This window comes from Dermacentor silvarum, chromosome 11 (assembly GCF_013339745.2).
Source record: "Dermacentor silvarum isolate Dsil-2018 chromosome 11, BIME_Dsil_1.4, whole genome shotgun sequence".
Taxonomy (NCBI): domain Eukaryota; kingdom Metazoa; phylum Arthropoda; class Arachnida; order Ixodida; family Ixodidae; genus Dermacentor; species Dermacentor silvarum.
Window position 1 is genome coordinate 7,404,742 of NC_051164.1, and position 18,171 is coordinate 7,422,912.

An 18,171-nucleotide genomic window follows, 5' to 3' on the forward strand; every position below is an offset into this window, starting at 1 on the left:
ACGAGAATTTGGTTCACAATCTTTGCTCTTAAAAGGCTCAGAGAAGGTAACCAAGAAGAAATGTGATAGTTTACTTAAAGTGAATTCGCCAAAATGAGTGGGCCAAAAGCCTTTGTACCAATGCCACTGTGCAAAATACGTGCTGTGTTTGCGAAACGGCCAACATAGAACTTTACACACGCGCCTGTATTCCGTCACTATGAAACGACGAGAAATTACATACCATCACCTCTGGGAGTAACCTAAGTCTCTCTCTCAAAAAACAAAAAACAAAAGGCTGATTGCTTACACGCAAACTGCTAAGACAGCACTTGATAATTAACTTACAGACTTCAAGATGTCAAGTTTATCAGAATTGAGGGAGATTATCAGAAGCGCGTGGATTGTACTTAATGAGCATGCGCGAATAATACATAATACATAATACCACTTATATACCTATATATTGCGGTGCATGCCTTCGCAACATAAAGTACGTAAAGAAAAAAAGTGCTCGCAGTATTGAAACTTTGCAAAGATAATAAGCACGCAATAAGAGTAAAATAGTTCCTTGGCTTCACAAGTATCAGGCGCAAGGATCACACGCACACACACACGCGCGCACACACATACATGCACACACATACACGCACACACATACACGCACACACGCACGCACATACACAGACACGCACACACACACGCACGCAACTACAAAATATGAGTTACAGGCATTAACTCACAAATTATATACATTTGAAAACTAACGCACGCGCGAAAACACAAAAAGCTCGAAAAGTCAACGAAAGTTTCAGCCGACTCACTTTAAAAAAAAGCTATATGCACAGTTATCGGTGCTCTGCATTGAACTGAACGAAGAGTCCGGCTATGCGAAGAGCATTAAAATCTCCATGCAAATTCATCCACAAATATGAAGAAAGCTGCAACATTCATCTCGCAAAGAACGGCGTGCTTAGAAGGGGCGAAATCCCTTCTCCCGATGTTATGGAGCCACTGCCTCCGACGCACGACATTCCGTTCACCTCGGGGGATATAAAATAAGGCTTGCCCTTTCTCTGGCCTGCTGCTGCATTGAAACGCGCATCAGCAAGGCATTTTCACGGAGAACGAATCTCAGATTCCTACGAAAGGATGGAAAAACTTGGGAAACACACGTTCGGAGCGGCAGGGTGACCACCACTTGGACTGCGCATGACGGGCGGGACAAACTAAAGGCGCGCGAAAGCAAGTTCCGCACCGTTTTCGTGACGTCAGGGTCACCTGACGGGGTAGTCTCGTGCGCCGCAGCCATTCAGCGTGGCGGATGCGCTGCCTCCGCGAAAGAGGGGAAAAAAAGTTGTCGCAGTTTCACCTGAAAGGTGAAGCATCAATTGCGATAGCAAATTTGAAGAGAGCTATACGGAGTAATCAATAGAATCAGGACAATACTTGACTTCAGTCAACCAAGAGAACAGGCTGGTTTCACGAAGGGATATTCTACGATGGACCATATCCATGTCATCAATCAGGTAATCGAGAAATCTGCGGAGTACAATCAACCTCTCTATATGGCTTTCATAGATTATGAAAAGGCATTCGATTCAGTAGAGATACCAGCAGTCATAGAGGCATTGCGTAATCAAGGAGTAAAGGAGGCATACGTGAATATATTAGCAAATATCTACAAGGATTCCACAGCTACCTTAGTTCTCCACAAGAAAAGTAGAAAGATACCTACCAAGAAAGGGGTCAGGCAAGGAGACACAATCTCTCCAATGCTATTCACTGCATGCTTAGAAGAAGTATTCAAGCTCTTAGACTGGGAAGGATTAGGAGTGAGGATCGACGGCGAATATCTCAGCAACCTTCGGTTTGCAGATGACATTGTCCTATTGAGCAACAATGGAGAGGAACTACAACAAATGATTGAGGACCTTCATCGAGAAAGTGCAAGAATTGGGTTGAAGATGAATATGCAGAAGACAAAGATAATGTTCAATAGCCTGGCAAGGGAACAAGAATTCAGGATCGCCAGTCAGCCTCTAGAGTCTGTAAAGGAATATGTTTATCTAGGTCATTTACTCACAGGGGACCCTGATCATGAGAAAGAAATTTACAGAAGAATAAAATTGGGTTGGAGTGCATACGGCAGGCATTGCCAAATCCTGACTGGGAGCTTACCACTGTCGTTGAAAAAAAAAAGTGTACAATCATTGCATACTACCGGTGCTAACATATGGGGCAGAAACTTGGAGGTTAACAAAGAAGCTCGAGAACAAGTTAAGGACCGCACAAAGAGCGATGGAACGAAAAATCCTAGGAGTAACGTTAAGAGACAGGAAGAGAGCGGTGTGGATCAGAGAACAAACGGGGGTAGACGATATTCTAGTCGACATTAAGCGGAAGAAATGGAGCTGGGCAGGCCATGTAATGCGTAGGATGGATAACCGATGGACCATTAGGGTTACAGAATGGATACCAAGAGAGGGGAAGCGCAGTCGAGGACGGCAGAAAGTCAGGTGGGATGATGAGGTTAGGAAATTCGCAGGCGCAAGTTGGAATACGCTAGCGCAAGACAGGGGTAATTGGAGATCGCAGGGAGAGGCCTTCGTCCTGCAGTGGACATAAATAAGGCTGATGATGGTGATGATGATACGGAGTAATGATAGCAGCTTTATCAGCTGTATAAACTTGGACATGCAGCAGCACCGGCAACACGCAGAACTGTTGTCGACGCCGTCGGCGTTTTGCCCGCGTTCGCTCAAAATGCGTGCGGCGTTGGTGACTGTTGCCGGAGCCTCTGATATAAATAGGCACTTGGTGCCGCAGCTAAACGTCGCCTCCCTTCCCTCCCCCTCCCCCCCACGGCCTTTCGTGCGTCGGAAGAAGGCACGTTTGTTCTACATATATGGTGATTGTAGAGGAGGAAAGAGACGCCTACTTCTGCAGCCCTTAAGGGAGCACAGAGCAGAAACGCGCGTTTGTTCTCCGCCGTGCGTTCACTCCCCGTGAAAGCCCGCGTCCCTCGCGCCCTTTCACTCGCACATACAGCGTTCGGCGCGCGGCGACGATTTCATCTCCATTGACGTCATACGGAACCTCACGGCGACGGAGACGGTGACGCCGACGGCAGAAATCTGCTTTTGAGTGTCCATATAATTGCTATCGCAATAAAAGAGGAGGTTGACCGTGCCGGCGAGGGTGTTGCGGCGTAGATCAAAGCGTGTCTCTACTTTCTAACATCAAGGGGCTTTAACTTCCCAGCTCTCAGCGCTCCATCTGGCGGCGCCGCCCGCAACCAACCCAAGGTAGGCAGCTGGGCAACGGTCGCCTCCTCTCCTCCCCCTCACCCCTCCTCCCCCACCAGCACCGCCGAGACGTAGGAACTCAGGCGCGAGCTCGCCCTCTTGCGAGCTCGAAACGAAAAAAATCACCGAGTATCCACGACGTGAATGATGATGAGTGGGCGAAGCACCGGGGGATCATTCGGGTAAACCAGAGCTACGGGCAAGAGAGAAAGCGAGCGCGCGTCGGAAACGAGCGCTCTTGTGCACCGCAGCGCCCCTAGCTATGGACGAGAGAGAGAGTGCACGTCGGGAACGAGAGAGAAGAGAAAGAGAAACACCACATACCCACGAAGTGAATGATGATGAGTGGGCGAAGCACCCGGGGATTATTCCGGCAAAACGCCGGAAGCGTTCTCCGGAAGCCGGAAGCTGGCTTCCGGATCCGGAAGTGGAACCGGAAGCGGAAGCCGGTTTCCGGTTCCGCTTCCGAAGCTACGGACTACGAGGGACAAGGCTCAGCCCTAAGGTGCTTCGCTCCTAAAACTAGCCAGCGAGCTAAGCTCGCTCAGAACTCAATTCGGTACTCCGCTCTCCTCAAGCGGCGAGGAAGAAAACATAACAGACGGGGAACTTCCTACTCCCATAGAGAGTCGCGTCGCGGCCCTGGAGACCCAGGTGACCGCGATTGAAACACAATTAGCTGACCTCCCCAAAATTATCCACCACATCATCGCCCGTCAGATGGACAGTGTTATCACACAAGTGACACAAGCCGTAACTCGCCTTATCCGAAAATGGATACAAGACAATCCGCGCGTCCTTAAGCACGTAGGGCCCATCAGGAATGATAACCGCCCCTCAAAATTTAACAGGGTCATTCCCGATAAGTCGAACTTTTCAGAAGACTCCTGCACGTCTGCGCCGGGAAGTAGCGGACTGGGCAGTGTTAACAACGTAACCCCACCCTCCGTCTCCGACCATGGCCCCTAACCCTAAGTCGCGAGCCAGAGCAACTCAGCCGCTTACACTAACACAGTGTAACTGTAGAGGTCTCAAGGACCACAAGAAGCGGGCTCATCTCCGCCTCTACCTTGAGACCCTTAAGTTCCTCGTCGCCGTGGTTGCCCTTCAGGAACGCGGCGCCGGCGTGAAACTCACCAGCTACACTATATTTCAACACAACCCGCAGACATGTATACTTGTTCACAAGCAATATACTGCGCAGGAGGTCACACTCCCCACAACACCACCTTTCTCGTACACGATGGTGTCGGTGCTGCCTTTAAAGTGGTCTGATCCACCTGTACACATTCTAAACATTTACTGCCACACGAAACTTAAGAGCGTTACGTTCAGCGAAATTTTCACGCAAGCCATGCAGGTACCGGGAAGGGACCCCCTCCTGATCGTCGGCGATTTCAACGCCCCGAGCAGGCTCTGGGGGTACCCCCAGGAGGACACGCGTGGGAGGAAGCTTGCGGAACTTCTTTCCACACTTGGACTCACCCTCCACACTGACCCTGCCAACCCAACACGTGTAGGCAATTCGATTCAACGAGACACTTGCCCGGACCTCACAATTACACGCAACATAGGCCATGCCGACTGGCTGAATACAGAGGACACTCTCGGTACTGATCACTGTATAATCAACACAACCATCTACATGCGTCCCCTGAAACGCCCACTAACACAAGCTCGTGTGCCGGACTGGACGACTTCCCGCACCTCTCTAGCCTCCAGTCGGGCTACGACCCCTCCAGTCGGGCTACGACACCTGGTCGAAATCGCTCACGTCCACACTCAGACAACACGAAAAGCAGATACAGCTCACGGACACACAAATGGACGTGGACAGTCACCTCCTTCATCTTTGGGAGGCCTGCCGCAGCCTCACCAAACGATGGAGGAAACAGAAACATAACAGACGCCTCAAGAAGCGCCTCCTCGAACTTACACAGCAGGCCGCTGAATATGCTGCTCCGCTAGCCGACACTAACTGGGTGGACCGGTGCAACACGGCTGCGCGCCAGATGTCTGGCCGCGACACGTTGCGCCTGTTCCGCGCTCTCATCGATCCAACAGAAATACGCACGGAAACCCAACGTCACTTACATAGGGCCATGCACAACTTGTCAGGAACGACAACACAGCTAGCGTATACACTCAGGGATCGATACCTGTGCACCACAAAGGACCCCCGGACGGCCGCGTACTCGTATGCAGGCAAAGAGAACACGGAGCTGGACACCCCGTTTCAGCTACATGACCTCCGGGCGGCCTTAAGCAAGATGAAGCGTGGCACCGCACCCGGGCGCGACAAGGTTACGGTCAAACTCTTGGCCAACCTTCCCGACAAAGCCTACGCCGCGATCCTCAAATACATCAATAACATTTGGGACGGTGAGACTCCTCTCCCTGTCGACTGGAAGTCGGCTCTCGTGACCTTCATCCCGAAGCCCGGCAAACCTACTGATGTGGAGAACCTTCGCCCCATCTCCCTCACGTCTTGTGTCGGCAAGTTGATGGAGACGATGGTGCGAGACGGACTATCAGACTTTCTCGAAACGCAGCACATTTTCGCGGACACGATGTTCGGTTTCCGCCCTCAAAAGTCAGCACAGGATATACTTCTGCAGCTCCACCATGACGTCTTAGATCCTGTCGAATGTCCCCACAATGACAAGGTGGTCCTGGCCTTGGATCCTTAAGGCGCATTTGACAACGTCAAGCACGAAGTAATCCTAGACCACCTCAGTTACACCAACTGTGGCCACAAAACATTCAATTACATAAGACAATTTCTTACAGAACGCCAAGCCTACATACGCTTACAAGATGCGGAACACGGACCATACATATTCGGCTCGAGGGGAACACGTGAAGGCGCGGTTCTGTCTCCCCTCCTTTTCAATTTAGCCATGCTTCATCTTCCCTCCAAATTGGCTTCTCTGCCTGGTATTCACCACGCTCTTTACGCGGATGATATCACAATCTGGGCCACGCAAGGTAATCTGGGCCACATGGAGTCCTGCCTGCAAGCAGCAGCAACCGTAGTCGACGACTACGCAACCTACTGCGGACTCCAGTGCGCCCCAGCTAAATCTGAATTTGTGCACGTACGTCCCTCCCCTCGGGACACAACTCAGCTACGCATCATTCTCCCCTCGGGACCGATCCGGGAGGCCAAGGAGATCCGCGTCCTCGGCCTCTTCATACACCACCAACGCAGGGCCGACACGACCCCGGCCAAACTTCGCAAGGTGGGAGACCAGGTGGGCTGCATGGTCCGTCGGGTCTTCAACAAGCGGGGCGGATTACGAAGCAAGGATGCATTGCGGCTTTCCCATGCTTTCGTAACGAGTAGAATCCTCTACTCGACCCCCTACTTGCACCTGCGCAAACACGATGATGACCAATTGGAGGTCATCCACCGGAAAGTCATCAAGCGGGCTCTCAACCTCCCGGTCGCCACATCCAACCAGAGACTTCTGGCTCTGGGCTTGGTGAACACTTTCCGGGAGCTTCGAGGTGCCCACTTAGACACGCGTCTTGCACAAACCCCGTCCGGTCGCCGCCTCTTGTACCGGCTACACATCAAACACGACTACCACATTGAGGAATGGGTGAGAGTGCCAGAACCCTAGAGACGCGCCCTCCGGGTCCAACCCCTTCCCCGCAACATGTCCAGAGAAGACCATAGCGGTCGTCGCCAGGCGCGCGCGGAAGCGTTGCAGCGACACTATGGTCACCAACAACACGTGTATTACGTGGACATTGCCGGCCCACACCACGGGGGGTGGTACACGGCCGCAGTCGTACACAACATAACACAGTTAACGGGCTAACTTTCAAAGCCTACAGCGCAACACACTGAGCCCACACAGCACATTGGGCCCACACCTTCCACGCCTCAGAGACCTCGGCGATCCAAGAGAGAGACGCCGTAAGAGGCCACAGCACTCAAGGAATTTTGTTCCCTAGTTTCTTGATATTTTTAGTGCGCAGTGCTATTGTTTGAGTGTTTTGTCTGTTTGCAATTTTGCCAGGAGTATGAAAAGCATTTCATTGGGTTTTGCCTTATTGGTTACGTTAGCCATTGTGTGTGTATTTGCCGTCTATTATGCCTTTTATTGCCATCACTGTGAAAAGCGGCTCATTGTTTTAGGTTATTGGCTACGTTAGCCATTATGTGCATATTTGTATTATCATTGTATTTATTGTATTGTGTATTGGTATTGCCATTTTTGTTAAAGAAAAAGATTACCGAGTGCCTGTTCTGACAGGTGCCGTTATCTTTTCGCAGGGGGGAGAGAGAAGCTGATAAAATGTTAATGTGACAATTAAAACTGTATAATGTTGCAGAGGGATATATCGCCATACATATGATATGGTATTAACTACTGTATAATGCTGTTGACAAGCCCCGCCTTACTTAAAAGAGGGAGGATGATGTGATGTAGCGGTTTCGGTTTCAAAACCCACGTAATCCGTACCCAGGGGGCGCTGTTTACAACTACGCCCGCCTATATAAGGAGCTGTCGCCGTTAATAGAGTTCTTCGCCTCGGTATCTGTCTGCGTGTGCGTCAGTTGCTCGGCCGCCGTCCCGGCGTGCCCCCTGCGCTTCCCGTGTGCCCGGCGTGGGATTCATGGCCGCCACGCCGATACAACATTCGCGACACTTCAAATACTTCTATATCTGCTATTAATGAGCTTATTTGAAGGGCTATTACAGCAGAACAATCCTTAGAGGGTACGTAACTTCCAGCGCATACCCAAAATTTGCTATGTGGCCTGGTGAGGGACCCTTTAAGTGTTTGCTGTTTATATAAATTAATTTTGCCTCCTGAGAATCTCGTTATCCTACAGTCTACGTGGCAAGTTTGACGTATACGCATTTCGCAATATTCTACAAGTCATGCCTGCTGGCGCATTGTATAGAAGGAGTTGCACATTTTCAAACTGACGGCATATTGACAGGGCCTTTCCTCTTTCTCACAGCGATCCGAGTTATGCTCAGGGGCAAGGCACACGCCGAATGGAAGGTGGTGGTTAGCGGGGACCGGCGGACGGTGAAGGACGACCAGGTTTTCATCGACGACCGGGCCGTCATATGGGGAAAAGGTGAGTGCTTCCTCACGTTTAGGTCTACGCAATTCATAAAGAACTCAGCCACGACGCACAGCCTGAGAGATTTACAAGTGCGACATAGTTTATAGCTGCCTTGAACAGGGTGCAAAATAGTTCTTCCGGCTCTTCAGTTTAAGTTCCTTGATTGCACTGACAACGCAGCCTGCGTAATTCTGCCTTGTGTCGAGGCTTTCAAAATGCACTGTTTTCCAACACAGGCAGCTATCGCTGTCGCACGCTGCGTCATCACTTCGTCGAAAAGACTCCTCTGCCTTCCACAACCTTCCAACTCCGGCCACAAGCAGCCTTGTTGGGTGCTGGTGTGGAAATGTAAAGCAGATCGCACGAAATAAAAAAATAAAAAATAAAAAAGGGGGGGGGGGGCGTATTGGACAAGGCAAGTGTAAAACGCGCAATTAGCGGCTACTTTGCGTGCAGGTAAGCTCCAGAATATATGCACGTGATGAAAACACTCTCTTGTCGGCTTAAAGCCATCCTTAAATTTGTGCCGCAAAAATTGCAGAAATGGAAACCACACCGCACGGCGAGAGGACACAAGTTGCAAACTATCAACGGTTTCGTTTTTCCGAGAGCGAGCTAGCGAATAAGTAAATGTGGCCACAAGACGTACGCGACTACAGTTTCCTCAGCATGCCAACACCCTCGAATGCCACCTATTAAGGTAATCTGTTTGTTGCTCAAAGCTGTGGATGGTGCGCTTGTTACATCTGCCATGAAGACCAACCCTATTTACAAGAGAACATGGCTTCTATTTTTGTTTTGGTTGCGGAGTGTATGCACAATCTCCATCCTGTCACAAACTGGTTCGCACTTGTATGTGTTGCAGTGAGCATCGAGATGCCTTAGTACAGACTAGAGGCATCATTAACTAGCCCGAAACAGACATCGGGCGACAGCAAGAAGCACAGAGGATTGAAAGCTAGTGTGCTTTTTGCTGTCGTCCGATGTCTTTTTCGCGCTGGCATGTCTCTAGTCTCTAATAGGCACCAAGTAGCCCAACTCTCTTCTCTAAAAGATGCCTTAGTGTTTGCAGCAGACCACAGCCGGCCATTTATACGCCGCCCCGTTTGGCAGCGTAAGGAGGACTGCATGACGACTATAATGGAAGGTGGATGGTTGGCCTCGATAAGTGCTGGCCTCTTGGTTTTTTGGGGGGAGCTGATTTCTTTGGAGCACTGGATCGGCCGAAGAGGACTGGAGGCACGATAGGGAAGTTCATGTATCGCAATAATTGTCGCGTCGTGGGTCATCTGCTGTAGCAGTTCCCTGCTGCTGACAATAGCCTCTGTTGCGCCTGCATCTTCTTCTCACGGAAAGTTTGTAATCGTCCGTATTGGGTGTGGGGCCCACAGTGCTTGGCAAGTTTCTATTTGCATCCTTGCTTGTCATCACACGTACTACGAGGGCATAATCTTCTCATTTTTTGGTCACGAAAAACGATAGAGCGCCGTACTTCTTCTACATGCAGTCACACCAACTTGCCCTGTAACAAGTAGTGATGAACACAGCATGGGCGCTGCTTCTCTTCTTAAGTTTGAACAGGTTTCTAAAAAAGAAAAAAAAACTGTCTTTTTTTTCAATAAAAACTGCAGAAGTGCGTTATCTCTCTGTGATTTTTCTTGAGAACTACTCTTCTTTATTAAGGCAGCCCTGAGTATAAAGCCCTTTTGTGTTTGTGAGAGGCACCTTGCCATCATCATCCGGAATGATACGCATTGCCCCTTCCACGGCACGTCGTAAAGATGCGTTCTCACACTGCTAAGCTGACCTTAGAGCGTGCCTTTTTTCACAGTCGACGTGACTTGCTTGGCGGTGTCTCTATGCAGAAAAGAGTGATGGCAGCCTTCCCATACTGCCCCGGGGCCAGCACGCGTTCGCATTCCGGTTCCAGCTGCCCGAGAGCAATCTACCATGCTCGTTCGAGTCACGGCCCTGCACAGTGCGCTATTACGTCAAGGTCACTATGGACATCCCGTACGCATCCCCGCCGCAGGGCATGAAGTACTTCACCATCATCGGGCCACACATCGACTGCATGGACGAGCAGTATCTCGTGAGCATGCGCCGCTCCTCTCTGATTGGCTTTGTCTGCACTCGTGATATGCCTCTGTATCGCAGAAACCATTGGTCGGCCAGGACAAGCGCGCAGTGTGCTGCCTCTGCTGCCAGAGGGGCGTAGTGAGCTTGCGTAGCGCCCTCGAACGGTCTGCCTACTGCTGCGGCGAGAGTTTGCGTCTCAAGGCCGACATCGACAACCAAAGCGAGGAAGAAGTGCGGCTCAAGCTCAAGCTCGTACAGGTGGGTTGACACTTGTTCATAAAAATTGCCCGCCAATCCACCCTGTGAAGGTGGTTGGAAAGCGAAGACCGCCGATCAAAATAAACGTTTGTGTGGGTGTGACTATCTTCAGGATAACCACCGTCGCCGCTCAAGAGAAATAAAATTTGCTCATATCTTTGATCTAAATTCTGTGTCACTTCTAAGTCGTGTGCTAAACTGCTTCGCTGGTAATCCACGTTCGCAGCAGGGGAATGGCGCGTGATTTTTTAACACGAAAGTGTTTTATGCCGGGGTCCACCAAGACTTCACTGACGTATTTCCGTCACGGAAATACGTCAGCTTACAATGTACACGAACATAATACAAAGAAAGAAACCAGAAGAAAAAGTTCCACAAACATGCAAAATTTGGAAATCGAACCCACGACCTCTCGGTCCGCGACGATAGATCGCCGAGCGTTTAACCCATTGCGCCACAAACGCATTTGCAGAGAGCTACACAGACGCGCCTTATATATCTAACACTCCTCCGTGTACCCGCGCTCTTGCTCGGGGCGGTGCCGCCGCCTACGAGCAGAAAAGAGAAGTACTGCATTATGACACTAACGCGCACCGACAGTGAACGCTTCGGTGGTCTCAGCACTACGACGCCTCCATGCCAGCATTCGAAGGGACGCTGGCATCAAGAAGCACTACCAACGCCACCTAGGTGGCGTTCACCGTACTCAGCACAGCGGAGCGTGGCCTCCGCAATTAGCTCTGAAAATGTTTCTGAAGTTGATCGCGGAGGCTGCAATTACGACGCGCTGTACGCGCTGATTTGACTCGGTGACGATTCAGTTACGTGCTTTGTCTTGCGCGTTGTATTAGTGTGTCAGTTACGTGCTTCGTCTTTCGCGTTGTGCTAGCGTGTGCAGCGTAGTGCAGCTTCCATATGCACGACGGTTGCTCATGGTCATCGACGTTGGTAGTCGTGATGGAGGAGACGTGCCACCAGGCGTCAGCGTGGGTGCATCAACGCCTAAGGGCGCTTTAGCCACAAAACACCAATAGACATTATATATCAATGTGCAATAAACATTACACTACTTCTGTGAAGACACGTTTCACTTTCGTGTTCTATACCGATTCCTATATAAGAGGGATCAACCACATTTTTTTTCCTTGTTCCTGTCTCAGCTCGTTTCGGACCTGCTCCATAAAAATAGATGCGTGGTCTACGCTGGCATCGAGGCTTCGAGGCCACCGTTGAGGCCATCGAGGCCTCTAGCTTCGTGCAAAGCAACCCGATGATCTATTATAGGCCACGATCGGGTTTTCTATCTATTCTTTGTGAAGCCATCTAACTCTTTGAAACGTTCTGCGCGTGCGTCACATGCCAGTATCTCGCTATTTCCCTTCATGACAGCCAGCGCTTTGAGAGTGCGCGCCCACCAATTTCGGAATCAGGCCTACATTTCGCAGCTTTTTGATGCGAAAGCGTCAAATGGCCCATTCAACGGAAAAGCCAGCATCGTCTGTAACAGCCAAACTTCCTATTGGCTGCGACGCCATGCGACACACTGGCTCGCACTTGCTGGCTCGGGCCTCGACGGATCCCCTGCTGCCGCGGTATTGCGTCGCGACGCCACGTCACCCTCGCTCTTGGAAGCCTGTGTCATCCGTGTGTTTCTCGTCCGCTTACCTCGAGCCACCGTTCTAACTGCGCCTGCATCTCAACGCACCATCAATGCACCATCAAAACGCACCATGCATCTCAACGCGACATCAATGTACATTAATTGGAGTCAATTGGACAATATTGCCTTCGCATTCACAACTTATAAGAAGTGCTAACGTGTGCTCCGATTTTTCTTTTTTTTGGCAGCAGCTAATGCTAAGCTGTGCGACGTTCTACCGCCTTAATAATCGGCCTAGGTCGAACAGACGATAATGTTTATTCTCCGTAGTATTAATACCGTCTTCGTTTTAAGATGCACTACATGACATAGCCATAGGCATGTACGACTTGCATAACACTTAGTCGCAGATCACGGGACAATCCATGTTTCTCTCGCTTACGCCCGTCCAGTACCTACGCAGAACCCAACAATCAGCATGTCGCAAACAAGCGTCCAACGACAGAAATCATGTTGTTGCCGTCGTACGATCCACGTCGTCGTTGTCGCCTTGCTGCTGTCATCGCAAGCAGCAGTTGTGGTCGGGTCACACACACAACTGCTCGCTTGACATTGCTTTGCGAACAATGCTTTGCGGAACCCCATGATGTTACATAGCTATACACCTGCAAAATGATTTGCGTAGCAATGACTCGCACAGTCCCTGGGATCTACTTAATTTCCCCCAATAAATGTTCGTAAAATTGGGCGAGACATCAAGGTCACGTCGTTGTTTCATGTATTAGGCTATACGAATATGTGTCAAGTAATCGAAAAGTGTTCAGGGAATGATATTTGGTAAAATAAATGCAAAATGAGACATCCACCCAATCGTAGCAATTGCTACAATAGAAACACATATGGGTTCCTCGAAAGAAAAGCCTTGCAGTTGAAGAAAAAAAAATGTGGTTGATCCCTCTTATATAGGAATCGGTATAGAACACGAAAGTGAAACGTGTCTTCACAGAAGTAGTGTAATGTTTATTGCACATTGATATATAATGTCTATTGGTGTTTTGTGGCTAAAGCGCCCTTAGGCGTTGATGCACCCACGCTGACGCCTGGTGGCACGTCTCCTCCATCACGACTACCAACGTCGATGACCATGAGCAACCGTCGTGCATATGGAAGCTGCACTACGCTGCACACGCTAGCACAACGCGAAAGACGAAGCACGTAACTGACACACTAATACAACGCGCAAGACAAAGCACGTAACTGAATCGTCACCGAGTCAAATCAGCGCGTACAGCGCGTCGTAATTGCAGCCTCCGCGATCAACTTCAGAAACATTTTCAGAGCTAATTGCGGAGGCCACGCTCCGCTGTGCTGAGTACGGTGAACACCACCTAGGTGGCGTTGGTAGTGCTTCTTGATGCCAGCGTCCCTTCGAATGCTGGCATGGAGGCGTCGTAGTGCTGAGACCACCGAAGCGTTCACTGTCGGTGCGCGTTAGTGTCATAATGCAGTACTTCTCTTTTCTGCTCGTAGGCGGCGGCCCCGCCCCGAGCAAGAGCGCGGGTACACGGAGGAGTGTAGATATATAAGGCGCGCCTGTGTAGTTCTCTGCAAATGCGTTTGTGGCGCAATGGGTTAAACGCTCGGCGATCTATCGTCGCGGACCGAGAGGGTCGTGGGTTCGATTTCCAAATTTTGCATGTTTGTGGAACTTTTTCTTCTGGTTTCTTTCTTTGTATTATGTTCGTGTACATTGTAAGCTGACGTATTTCCGTGACGGAAATACGTCAGTGAAGTCTTGGTGGACCCCGGCATAAAACACTTTCGTGTTAAAATTCGTCCTGGTCCGGAATTCGAACCCGGCACCACCACCTTTCCGGGGCAGCTGCTCTACCATTTGAGCTAATCAGGCGGCTAGCAGATCGCAGGCCGAAGCCGAATTTGTCAACAACTCGAAGCAAATGCAAGTGTTTGACGTAAAGTTCAGCGGAACCCGCTAGGTGGAGAGAAGTAATTAAATGCAAAATGAGGTATCCACCCTGTATCACTTTCCATTTAATTACTTCACTCCGCCTAGTGGGTTTGCGCTGAACTTTACGTCATTTCATTTGGATATTTGAATTGTGAGAGCTCTTTTGGCAACGATACTTTTTTGTTCTATGTGGCCTTGAAAATGAAACAATGAAAAAGCAATCGTGCGCAACACGAGACACGAAATGCGGTGTGGCTGTACTGTGGTGGCTAGAAGGGCCACCGTAGCTGTACTCCATGTCGTGACATGGCCGTGTGTGCCATCCGTGGTCCTGCTATGCCATCCGTGGCCTGATATTGAACTGTTCAATGTTAAAAAAATTCAATTTTCAATTAATGTATTCAATGAATGTATTGAATTTAATGTTGAAAAAAAAAACATGCGCAGATGCTTACAAAATAAACGCCCAAGCGCAGCTCTGAAGCATTTATGTAAAGAGCACAGGGGCCGGCTTTCTCATTTGTAAAAGTCACAATTAGCTTGCATGCGTGGTTCTAATCATGACTGAACCCGAAAAATACAGTTCAGTTATTTTTACGTTTATCAAACTTTCTGAGGATCGGGTCATGTCGCGGTAACCCGAACAATACTCCACTCAAACCGAAATAAATCGGTGCCAGGGGAACTCTGAACCGGTAACCAGAACAATGATAACCCGATCTTCAAAAAGGCGAATCAAGATAAATCAATTCTCTAGTGTTGCGCACTAACCGCAACTGAAAACAAGTCGTTCTGCCCAGTTGAGTCCCTGGTTAAAATTACTACTGCGGTTTTCAATGATAAATCTACGCGCAGAGCGAAACATTAAGAAGCAGTCGATACATCGTTAGATTTAGACGGCTTGTTTAGGTCTCTTGATGTCCGCACATCATACCTCTCGTTGACGGCAGCCCAGGACTCTGAAAAAGCTCATCGTCTGACTTCAGGTAGCCATGGGAGTAGCCGTCTTCATGATGATGTAACCCTTGGAAGTACTTTTTGATCACCTTCTGTCGGTCAGGAGGCTCGCTCATCGTTGCATTCCGCGCTTTCACAAGCGAAACAAATCAACGCACGCCGCGAATATGATACGTGCGACAACTTCTCGCTCACGTGGAATGAGCTGATCCGAACTGAGGCGCCGCACCCGACCGCGCCGCCAAACCGTGAGGAAAAAAAAAGAAAATGGTGACACGTCATCGAGGCGAGGCTCCGCTCCTGCACGGATTTGTTGTGAAAACAGTCGCACCCGCCGCAGCCGGGCAAAGTACACGCGCAGTTGTTGGCAGAGTAGAAGCTGCCCCCTCCCTCCCGCTCTGCCTTCCCGCTTTCCTCCTTTCGCGTCGGACATTGAGTGGCCAGTTGCCCTTGCGCCCGGTTGCAAGATGCGCATTTGGTGCCGCAGCACGGCGTCGCCCCGCCTCCCTCCTTCCCATATTCCCACGGCCTTTCGCGCGACGGATGTGGCCTTTGCTTTCCGCCGTGCGTTCGCTCTCCGTGATAGCGCACGTCCCCCGCGCGCTTTCACTCGCGCATACGGCGCGCGGCGACGATTTTATCGCCGTTGGACTTTACACGGAACCTCACGGCGACGGCGACGCCGGCGGCAGAAATCCGCTTGAAGTGTCCATATAATTCCTATCGCAAGAAAACGCTCTCAAAAAATCGATGTTTTAGAGCGCAGCTCTAAATGGCGCGTTCCTGGGGGCCTGCGTCGGCGGCGTAAACCAGCGAAAGAGCGCAACAGCGAGCCGTGAACGGCGGAGACCAACGAGAGCGGCTCCTTCAGTGACGTGCGTGCGGTAAACTGGTTTCATGCGGACCCGCCCGACCGCTCGACGCGTACTCGTATCTGATCTCAGTCAGACCGCTCGTTTCATGCTATCATGGAATCACGTCAGCTCTTGCTCGCGAATGTTTGGTTTGCTTGGTTTATTTATTTATTTATTTATGTTTTATTTATTTATAAATGCTACAATATCTGGTTGGGATTTTGTTAGGGTGAGAAAATAGGCAATACATGATCTGGTTCTACGAAATTTGTAGAACACGTAGTAGGAGAACCGGGTCACGCATATCGCGAGACCGAAAACAGTAAGTGGCGCCGTAGTGCTACTAACAAAGGAAATGCAGTTATACATATCTACACACGGAAACATACACATACCTACTCATGCACATATGTATTACAATCCTCAATGTGATTATGTACATATGGAAGCGATATTGTAACCAACAGTTTCGACAGCCGTTTCTATAAAAAAGCTAATTTATTCTGGGCGAACTTGTGCCCGTGAACAAAAGGTTGTCACACAACAAAAGCGTCCCTCGATCTTCACTTCGAACCTCGTTTTTCTCTTTGTCGCCTCCTGTCGCGTTCCAGTCGTACGCTTCTCGCGCACGAGCCACCGGTCTGTCGGCACCGGCCCAGCGTTGTCTTGCGGTGCTTTGCTTGACGCTTGCGGTGTGGCGGCTCTTTTAAACACAGTTAGGATGTGGCGGTCGTCTTTGCTCTCGCAATGCTGGCGGCAATATACAGAATATAGGTTAGTAAAATAACGAAGCACTATACATAGGTCCAAAAAAGAAATGTGTACTCATACTAATTTTGCATGTGTAAATATACACAAATATACATAAAACGCAGGTTTATGAGCACAAACTTGAAGTAAAAGTTGCCATCGAAGGCTGCGACACTTGGTCATTTGTTAATCCATTACAATTGTCACAGACCCCGGTGAACGAGGCGCAGACGCCGGACCAAATACCAAAGCCGACTTATCAGCTTCCGAAAATAATCCCACGAAAGCACGGACAATTAAGAGTGGGCCCTCTGGTACGCCAGCGAACGCCGGTTGTTGTCCAAAGACCGAGTCAGAGCCCAGAGCTGTCAAAACACAACAAAATATATTCGTCACACAAGGCAGTTACACACACACTTGCACACTTTGGCTAGACACAACACAATGCAAATCAGATGGGTATTAACAAACACAATAAAATAATTCACGACAAGCACTAAGAGTCCAACACGTAAAGTACGAAATAAATAGGAACACTAAGTGTCCAATCGTATTCACCGTGCTGGTTGGTCTTAGAGTCAGACGATCTCGGCGTAACTCGATCGGGCGGGCAAATCTCGAAGAAAGAAGTTCTTCCGGAAATGCAGACGCTCGATGAACTCGTCGACTAGCTTGCCGGGGAATCCCCTTCTTCCGCAGACGCTCGGTCTTCACGTTACATCACTTCACCGGTGCGGACGGAACTCTCTGAACTCCTGAATTCCCTGAATTCCACACTCTGATTCTCGCACGGCGGTTGTATAGCTTCCACAGGCGTTCTCAAACCTTCCTATCGGAGTCGTGATCTCGTAGCATGGCCAAAGCTTAGGAAGCTTCGAGTCTTTTCTCGTACCTTCGACCGCTGCTGTCGGAGCTTTGTCAAGAGGGGGGAGGGGGGGGGGGATGACTCATGCTGTTAGCGCGCTCTCACGCTGCAGTTATCTCTCTCGACTCGCCGGGTGAGAAGGTGTCTCGGCGCGCGCGTGTCCTCTCGCTCTCTGTCTCTCTCTCTCTCCGGTTAACGTCGCTTCGTCGAGGCTCTTCAAGACGTTTTGGCGCCGTTGTTAGCGTTGTTGTTCGAGGCGTATGCGCTCTCCCCCTCTGTTGAAGTTGCCGCGGGGCCGGCGTGTTCTTTCGCTGGCTTGGGTGACCCGCGGCGCGCGCTTGGATTACGCGCTCTTTTGTGACAACAATCATTGACCGTTTTTGCGAAAATGTCAAAGGCCCGCGCGGAACACGCAGCACATTCACAGCGTAAGCTGGTGGAGCGGCTCAAGAGTAGTTCC

General features: G+C 50.1%; 1 protein-coding gene across 1 annotated transcript in view; it reads left to right on the forward strand.

Annotated features, from left to right (window-relative positions):
* The window catches only part of LOC119432413 (arrestin domain-containing protein 3), an 85,446-nt gene that overhangs the window by 18,170 nt on the left and 49,105 nt on the right, over positions 1–18,171 (forward strand). The window contains exons 2-4 of the mRNA XM_037699581.2: positions 8,269–8,391; positions 10,245–10,471; positions 10,537–10,716. Of these exons, the coding sequence (XP_037555509.1) occupies positions 8,269–8,391; positions 10,245–10,471; positions 10,537–10,716 (530 nt within the window). The remainder of the gene's footprint in view (positions 1–8,268; positions 8,392–10,244; positions 10,472–10,536; positions 10,717–18,171) is intronic.